Source organism: Xiphias gladius, chromosome 20 (assembly GCF_016859285.1).
Source record: "Xiphias gladius isolate SHS-SW01 ecotype Sanya breed wild chromosome 20, ASM1685928v1, whole genome shotgun sequence".
Lineage (NCBI taxonomy): Eukaryota > Metazoa > Chordata > Actinopteri > Istiophoriformes > Xiphiidae > Xiphias > Xiphias gladius.
In genome coordinates, this window is record NC_053419.1 from 14,377,728 (window position 1) to 14,387,494 (window position 9,767).

Consider the following 9,767-nt stretch of genomic DNA (forward strand, 5'->3'; position numbering starts at 1 on the left):
CTGCTAGAGACTGTCCGTCAATGGCTCCATACTCTAGATTCTCGTCGGCAATAATCCACTGGCCCTGGATGTATCGAGGGATGCCTGCAAATGTTAACAGGTCAGGAGGATGATGATACAGAGGATGACAGGGGAACAGGTGCAGTGTTTTCTGCAAGGTCCTTCACAAATAAAATTTAACCAAACCGATCAAACCCTCAGCCAATACAAGATCAATATCACACATATTTTCTTACCTGGCCGACCAGTTGATGCAGCCAAAAGAGTCAAAAATACAAGATTAAGAACAAACATGGCTGTACCTACCGATGGTTGGCGTTCCTTTCTTTTATGTGGGCACCTCATCTGGGAGAATTGGCATCAGCTGTGGTCTCCTGACTCAATCAAAATAAATTACTGCAACTGGGCTCTCAAATCACCTGGTCTGATGTGCTTTTGAGCGTTTCCATTCTATTGGTTAAACCCTCCCTTGAATTACACCTCTTTCATCTTAAAGTGCTGGTAGGTGGCTCAGGAAATGGAAATTGTGACTGCACAAAGAGCAAGTTGTTATGCTGCCATTTGAAATCACACTTTAGAGAGGTGTTCTTATGGGAAGCACTTCATGCAGACTGTGTTTAGATAAGGCTTCAAAAAATACATTTTGCAAAACTGGAGCTGTCCATCATGTCCCCAAACCTACAAAGTGGTTCTGACTTACTTGCTGTCAATATTTATACTGTATAAAAAGATTTCAAAACACAATGTTAAAAAAAACAAAACAAAGAAAGCAGAGAAAATACTTTACAAGGAATTGAAAGGGAATAGCATTACCACTGATGAATTAAAACAGACCAAACATCAAGTCACTATACAATTTATTTCACTACAGACTTACAAGGTTTTTTTTCTCCAGTGTTTCAAATGTTATTACAGAATAGGAGGATTGCTGAATATTTGGTGTCCACTGTAATGAATGTAGCTTCAGCTTTCAACAGTTACTCTCACATATGAAAAATAATCTCTATCTTGCGAACTTCAGTAAATGGAACAGACCTTGAGGTTTGATTTTTTTTTTTTTTTTTTTCTCCCCCCACTTAAAGCTGAAAATGTGACTCACTTCTGAACACACTGCCACATATGAGAACATCAAAAACACGTTCAAACCATTAAACCATTCCTTTTCCTTTTGCAGCATGCGCCGATAAAAATACAGTCAAGTAATGTTTAAAATCTGAAATGTTAAAACTGAACATGATTATAAATTTATGCTGAAGATTTTCACTAGGTACGCACCAATATGCTTTTTTTTCCAGTGCAGACATGCTGACATGTCAAAGTGGAAAAAGCAAATGTGTATTTAATAATTTACCCTTTGAGGGGTCAATATTGTATGTGCAGCTGTGCTTTTCCTGCTATGGTAAATCAAATTGTCTGACATGAAAAAGGTCTATACCCCTATACTTACATAAAGTAAATGTAAAGTTTGTGCTTAAGTGGATGAAAATATCCAGTACTACACACGCTGGGGCCCTGAGCACATGTTTCAATCTTTGTGACCTGATCTGACTATTAAACAATATTGAATAGGTTGCATCAGTACTCAGTAGCAGCATGTAAAAACATGGTAATTGGTGCACCCCAGGTTTTCACAATCTTCTCTTTCAGCATCTCTCTCTCAGACAAAGTGAACCACATCCTTCATAGCAAAGAGAATATGGTGTGACACATTAAACAAAAGTTACTGCTAAAAGGGTACACTGGTGTATCGTGACACAGAATTGTGACAGCTCATCCAAATCCCAAGATACCTTTTGTTTCAGATTTCACTTCTTTTTTTTTTAAAGAATATTTTAACATTATTGTAACATTCGATACCTTACCCCTGTAATTTGCAAAGCTCATGTATTTACATAATGCCGTATTTCCCTTGCATAGTTCAGCATTAGATACAGTATATTACTTGGCTCCTCAAAGGAAAACCTTGGCAATAATATACATAAAGTATCTGTATATTTCTGAATGAATCCCTTAAACCATTCCCTGCATAGATACTACAATACTACAACTCCACAAGTATTTGAGAAGTGCAACACTAAATTTAATGTACTTATACTAGATTACTTTTTTTCTGCAGCAAGGAGGAAAAGCTGTTTTATTTGTACCACAGTTTAAAGATTATTTGGACAAGTATGACACTTTGAGAACTGATGGGTTAATCTATTTTTTTAGCTCTAATTTAGCCCATTGTATACTCCATGCCATACTGTCTCACAATAATCTGAAGCCAGATGGGTCAAACAGCTTGATTCTTGATGCAGGGAAGACAAAGTTTAAAATGAGTTATAGATGTTTGAAAATGGTCATTGTAATATTTTCAGACTGCAACGAGTTACAGCATTCTTTTTCCAACAAGTATTCTCAGTTTAATAGAACCATATACCATACTATATACTGTATATACAATCATATAGTAACCATGGTGTAAAAAAAATGCTCCCTGTGCAAATCTTGGCTCCCATGACCAACAATAAAGTATAATGAAACAATGGAAAAACCTCTATTCCAAATAATTCAGACACTTGTTTTCAGACAGAGGCAAAAAATCAGTCTAAGACAAACTTGAAACGAGTAATGAATAAGAGGGACATTGTGGAAAACTGGCTTTTTGGTCTGTCATTACAGTACCACTGAATATGGCTGATTTGTTGTCAATCTCTCGACATCTGGACATGAGGTGAGGCTCTGCAGGCCAGAGAAACAGCTCGCAACTCTAGCCCATGAGGGCAACCTCGGAGACTTTCTCTATATTCACGATCAGAACAATGTAACAGTACACTGTATCCCTGTCAAAGAATACTTTACGAAGCATGATTTCACTGTGTCAAGTGGAATATCTATACATTTTCCATACTGTTATATTCCCATTTAAACATTATTTGGTGTTGCTATCCAGATTGCCCTGAGAGGTTAAAGTTAAGGATATTTCACAAAGCAGGATTTCACTTTTAACAACTTAACCTACTTACATACAGTTTAAAAAAAAAATAATTTTGTAGTATGTGTCTTTTACTAACTTTTCTAAATCTTACTCCATGAAATCCTTCTTTACGCTTCTTTAGTAATTCACAGTGGTGGATAATCAGCACAGGTCTACGTAGTCTGGACTGGTCTCTACCCAGGAGGTGACAGTCTGCCCAGCATGGTCCTTCCTTATTTGTGCTTCTCTCCCTCACTGTAGACTTTCCGAAGGCTCGAGTCCAACAGGAAATCCACTGACCTGCAGGGTACAGAGAGTGGAAATATTGGGATGACACATAAGTGGTCTATATAACCCTTCTGCTTTAGAGGGCAACTGTTTGTTCAGCCCTCCATCACTTCACAGCAGTGTCTTATCCTTGGCTTGAGCGCAACAGCACTAGCAGTGTTGCCACCTTAGCACCTTTTTCAGTAGATTTGCCGAGTTTTCACACCCCCTTTAGAATCTAGCGACAAATATAGTGACTTTTTCGACAAACCTCAGCTACGTTTTCTCGTAGATGATAGTCATCATTATTGCCCCCCTCCCTCCACAGGCTGACGTCTCCATGCGTCTCATTCAACTGAGCACACAGCAGATGACACACACGTGACTGAGCCGCTAACCTTCTCTCTAAGTGATCATTTTTCAAGTAAATATAGCCGAAAACACAACACAGCCGTTGTCTTTAACTTATGCGTACAATTAATTTGATCGGACGATGCTGCGGTTATAAAATCAGAATTTTAGCAGTGCAGAGCAGCAGCTTGGAAATGGCTTGGATTTGACTGCTGGTTAACATGTAGTCCTAATGGGCCACATTTCAGTCACTGTTTCATACTTGTTCCGTTTTCTGACAACAGGAACAGAAAAATGTAAATGAGAACAGCTTCATTGGGAATTCAGCTGCATAAAATTACTGTATATGTGAGCACAGAGATTAGGAGGAAGCAAACAGATAAAGGGTGGTCCATCCATAGACTAGGTTTTGGCCTAGTCTTGTTTTTGGTCACTTAACAAGAGCAGCTCTGAAAATAAAGGCAAGAGGAGCTAAAATTTTTCATGCTTATCTACTATGTTGTTGCCCTCATTTGCGGCACCATATTTTAATGATGCAATTATAAGATCGTTGTTTCAACACAACTTCTGGTGATGTTACAAAAAAAATGTTATAATTATTTGTAATACATGTCTAATGTGAAATCCGTGTCTCTGGTACATACAGTATTGAAAAGCCCTGATATCTTTAGATTAAGTGGCATGTGTTACCAAATTTGTGCTCTGGCTTCACTCTAAATGTATTTGGCCAAAACACTATTTTGCATCATTTTAATACATACATCTTCATTTTTGATAAACGTAAGTGTGTATTCATTCTTCTTAAGCGTGAATTTAATATTATATAGTATATACAGCAGATAGATTACGTATCAGTGTTGAACTTTGCTGTCAGCACTGACTTTGCACACAACTGAGTGGTGAGTGCGGCTCAAACTGCTCATCATTTATACAACTTACATATTCCATGTACAGTATTCATGCATATATATAGAAACACAGACACAAACTCCAACTTGAACCAACCTGTCTATAGGAGTAATGATGAAGGGGATGGTGGAGAGGCCAATAGCAGTAGTGGTCCACTTGCGGACAGGCAGAGGCCACTTGGTGGTTCTGCCCAGCAGGTAGAGTGACGCGGCACACACACGGTTAATGGTGAAGCCCGGGATGATCACAGAGGCGAGGGCCTGCCACACAAACGTGTCCACAACTGCTACCGCTACCTGTGTCGTCTTCCCCGGGTTGTCGCCGTGGGCCTTTAGGAACAGATGGAGGATCGGAAATGAGAGCAGTAACAGCTATCGCAATCACGTTTTTTGAAAGAATACCTAAAAAAAAGTGGAGTACAAACACTGCTCACCTTATGAGCATATACAGTATCAGTAACTAACAACTCAACTCTATAGAGGGGCATTACTGAATGATCAAGTGAGCTCCTTCCCAAGGTTCATGCATTCATAAGAAGCATTAAATTGATCTATTTCATAGAGAAGCGGTACCATTTATCCTTGACGGACTAACGCCTCACAGCTGTACCATAGCTATGCTTACAAAATTAAAGCCTGAATTGTGATTGTTTGAATGATACTAATCCAGCTATTTTGTGCAAAATGAGACATAGTGGATACAAAAAATAATATAATAATTTAATACTAATTTGGAAAAGACAGGTTTCTACTTTCCTTGCTCTGGCTTGTTTATTTAGGGACCCTGTTTTTATTTGATAATCTAAGACAGCGGTTCCCAACCTTTTTGGCTTGTGAGCCCTGCTCATAACCAGATTGTGGCCATTTCAACCAAAGAGTGATTTTTCTTACTTTATTTGAGTAATTTCTAGTCCTGAATCAGTAAAAGTATTTCAGTATATCACAAGAAAAAAGCAAAGATTAAAGATTAAGTCCATTTAAGATTAAGTCTGAAAAATAAGCAGGTAGCAGAAATATTATTCTCTTTCTAATCCCTCAGATTTCTCTTCTAATTCAGGCTGCATGTAACAATTATCAATAATTTTTATTGTTGATTAATCTGCCAAATATTTTCTAAATTAACCGTTCAGTGTATAAAATTATTAGAAAATAGTGAAAAATGCTTGATATAATTTCCCACAGCCCAAGGAAACTCATAAAAATGTCTTCTTTTATTCGACCAACAGTCCAGAACCTTGAGATCTCTAGTTTACGAATATGACAAAGAATCAAACATGACAAAGAAAAACTGGAACTGGAACCAGAAGTTTGGCATTTTTGCTTGAAAAATGACCAAAATTATTTATGTATAATCAAAGTAGCTGCCAGTTAATTTTATAAATCTATTAATCAACTATTTGTTGCAGCTCTACTCATCATCTACTAATAGATGATGTTGACCTGAGATTTATTTATGACCCCCCTTGATTACATAGCAATAAAAATTTGACCGTATGATTATAATGGCTATAATGAAGATAACAGATGGTCATATCTTACCACCGCTGCCTTCTTCCCTTTGTCCACAGCATCAGCAGTAACGTACACAGTGGCCACAGCATAGCTGCCCCATACCAAACTCACTGGCACCAGAGCACGAAAGGCCTCTCCCACCTCATTGGCATAGCCTGTGGGCATAAATACATTAATGAAAATAAGACCTGAACCTTCTTAACCTCCTCTAAACGCATCATACCCTTAGTTACCCACCCTGCTAACAGGTGCTAAGGCTTTGGTCAATAAAAATAAGCATTTGTGCTATATACTTATTATAACAATAACTGGGGTTTACTGTCACTCTGAGTTTGGAGCAGTGCATTAAATACTCAAAAGTTTTTCAGAGATGTAACATGTGGGGGCACTCCTGTGCATTTATCCTGAAACATACAAGAGACCAATAAACCTTGACTTCATCTCTGACATGGTCCTGGTGAAAATGCAGAGCAAAATTTTGGAAAATGATGCAATATCCATTCCATGACGGTCAAATGCTTTAAATGTTCTCGATCTCTTATTAAGAAGTCACCTGCGCCATACGCCACAGCTCATGTAAATCAGTGGTAAAAGTAACTCCACACAGGGAGCATTATCTTTTGTTCAGCGATGACAGAAACATCAGAGCGTGGTGGAGTCAAATTCTGCTGTTGTATGTCTCCGTCAGTAGTGCTGCCGGCAAAACCCAGGCTACTATGCAAACACTGCACTCTGGTGTGCTACCTGTGCTGAAGAAAACACTCATGTCGCAAACAATAATATCGCAGCCAGTGAAACACAGCTTGGTGACAATTTATTAACTCCCCAATAATGGGCTTTGGCTAAATAAATAAATAAATAATAATCACTGGAACTCAGTGTAGTTCACACCTCTCCGTTTTGAGTTGGACTCACATCACATACTTAACTGTCTTTATTCTCCATTTAAGGCAATCAAGTCAAGATTTAGTAAGGAAACTGAACAGGTTCAAATCCAGAATACAGATTGCTATTTAAATCTAATTAGTCCTCATAAATACTTAGGTGACACTTACTACATTAAGTTCCCCCATTTGGCATTTATAAGCAGTATATAAAGATTTAATAAACGGTTTAAATCGATGACATCATCCATCGGCCCAACCCTCGTACTCTGTATTTCGACACATTACAAAAATTACACCAACAGTTTTTTCTTCCCAGCTTCAAGAATTTCATTGACATTCAGGAGTGAGTCATACAACCCCAGCTTCAGTAAGTGAGAAAAATCACATGACAGCGTTGTTTTTTTCCAACTGTCTCTAAGCAGTAGCCCAAGAATACATCGAGCTCTTCAAACTCAAAAGAAAGCTGTTGTCGGCCATGTTTAGGGCTGAACAATACACCCAACAGTGATTATAAACTCCAAACCCATCACTGCCTGGAACTACCGGGACACACAGCATTCAGGCCACTTCAAGAAAAAGAGAAGGACAAGACAAAAATTACACATGCAATAAGTGCTTATATCTCCAAATTTTGTTGCGGTTTGAATCAAATCCAACATCCCGATCAAGAAAATATGTGTATCTCTGATGGAGGCACTATAACCAATTCAACATCAAGAGAACAAGGACTAGAAGTTGAGTTAAACCTTACGCCATGCCAAGTCCAAAAATAGGGAAATGCAGTGGTATGGTAAAAATATCTATGTGTGGTACTCTGGATGTTTTTGAACCTATGTCATATATCTTAATGTAGTACAGAGAAAAACAAGAAAATCTGAATCAGAATAAATCTTTAAAAAAAACAAAAAACTGTAAAGTTAAAACAGAATTTAGAAGCAAAAAATTCGAGCCCAATAGCTGTTGTTCATATCCCTAAATGGTGATATTTACTGAAAAGCTGGCAAAGGATTGAATACTAACAGTGAACTAACTTTTGGATCTCCAGAAGCACTTATGTACAAGGCGATAAGAGCTCCATTTGTCTAATCAAGTATGATAGCCAGGGGAGTCTAGATAAGATTATGTTCCAGCAGGGCATTTCATTAATAATAAAACACGCCTTGCCTCGGTATAGTAAACCTTTGCTAGTGTGCAAAGCGTTAGGATTACTCATGGTGATTCACCATTTACCCTGTGCCCAGCCGGGCATGAAGGTGTGTTAGGGAGAGAGTTTTCCCAAGACGTTGAAGGGGAAAGAAAGAGAAAAAGACAACAGGGTTTAGATGGTGAGAGATAAAAGACAGTTTTCAGAGAGTACCAATAACAATGACTAGTAGCCAGAGAGGAAGAAACATCGAGATGAACTCTGCTCAACAACTATATCCGGTCTGATCTCCAGCTCACCACTTCTGCTGTAGTATATACCAATGGGGCATTTTTAAATTAACCTGGTGTACTACATCACCTTGAAAGAAACAGTCATCCACAAGGACATCAAGCAATCCTATCTCTTCTCTAATGTTGTCCACCTACAATCGCCCTGCTGTAAACTGCCACTGTAACACTTCGATCTAAAAGGGCTAGACGCATTAAGCTGGTGGACCCCCTAATATATTATGTTAGGGTGAATATATGACCTGTGGCCTAACATGAGAGGCAGTAAACTCTTCACTTGACGGCTAAGTTTTTACAGAAAGCAAAGAAGCCACATTTCAGGTTAAATCCAGTCAATCTTTTTTTTTCTTGCATAACCACTACTACAGTTTTTCTATGGTCTTGGCTAAATTTTTACAGAGGCATGACGTGTAAGCAACCATTTCAAGAGAACACACATTATGGATACTTGTAATTATTATGAAACATTCATATCTAAAAGAAAAAAAGGAAGTATACACTTCTATAATCTATGTTCAACTCTTTATGCAGCCTCCCATCTCAGATACAATGGGACAATGGTTTAAAAACATAGCTCATATTCACACCGAAATCATACAAATTTCTGAAACAACTGTACGAACAGGTTTTCCATTTCCGCTTACAGTTCTCTTAAACGTTGGGACATAGATATTTAACTGTGCAGGCAGGATTAAAGATGGCAGCAAACAGATTCTGATTTTATGAAGGGGGGGCAGACGGATCTACGTGCTCGCTGCCGGCGGAGAGGAGCAGCAGATTGGAGCGTGAACACCGGGGGAACAGCCTGCGCAGGGAGAACTGCTGCAGTGTGGATGCCCTTCAGACGGGCCACCGTGCGGCCAGCGGCTCATGGCCGATGGGTCAGTGAGGAGGAGGAGGAGGACAGCACTGGCAACAGGCACCGATACTAAAAGTCGTATCATCCGAACAGTCACGGCGTTTCAGTTCTCGGTCCCGTCGCGCCTGCGGGCGTTTCTTCGCTGGCGGCTGTGAGTCACTGCCTCGACTTGCTAAACAACTACCTTTACCGAGAAGGGACAGAGCTACACCTACAGCTCTACCTGAATTATACGTTATGGAAACACAGCATGGACAACGATATTGTCGTCCAGTCTCGGACGTCCATTACGTCCCGTGGTAAGGGAACGTCCTTCGTCGGGCCAGGTTAGCTATAAATAGATGTTTAAAAGAGCGGTTAGCCCGCTTTAGCTAGCCAGCGCACAGCCCCCAGGGTCACGTCGGCCCCAATGTGTCTCTCTGGTCGGTTCCAGCCATCTTCAGACCGAACCACCGCGAACGCAAAATGCAACAGTACATACCAAGGAAGCGGACCCATGTGTCGCGATAAACGTCGACCGCTTTGCCCGGCTTTTCTTCGGTGGGATCCATGCTTTCCTTGTTTTACTCCATCCCCCGACGCTGTGGCAG

General features: G+C 39.6%; 1 protein-coding gene across 1 annotated transcript; it reads right to left on the reverse strand.

The window, feature by feature from the left end:
• Positions 1-1,047: 1,047 nt before the first annotated feature.
• Positions 1,048-9,765, reverse strand: mtfp1 (mitochondrial fission process 1). Its single transcript, XM_040157584.1, has 4 exons — positions 9,659-9,765; positions 6,025-6,152; positions 4,583-4,815; positions 1,048-3,259 (listed from the first exon to the last, which is right to left on the reverse strand). Exons 1-4 carry the CDS (start codon positions 9,726-9,728, stop codon positions 3,193-3,195), a joined length of 498 nt encoding a protein of 165 aa, XP_040013518.1. The 5' UTR covers positions 9,729-9,765; the 3' UTR covers positions 1,048-3,192.
• Between the last annotated feature and the right edge of the window lie 2 nt (positions 9,766-9,767).

Bases quoted from the DNA above. Each gene is read 5' to 3' on its own strand.
- mtfp1 (XM_040157584.1), bottom strand. From the start codon at position 9,728: ATGGATCCCACCGAAGAAAAGCCGGGCAAAGCGGTCGACGTTTATCGC. The intron at 4,816-6,024 runs GTAAGATATGAC...CTGTTCCTAAAG, and splicing joins AAGGGAAGAAGGCAGCGGTG to GCCCACGGCGACAACCCGGG. The intron at 3,260-4,582 runs GTTGGTTCAAGT...TGTACCCTGCAG, and splicing joins ATCATTACTCCTATAGACAG to GTCAGTGGATTTCCTGTTGG.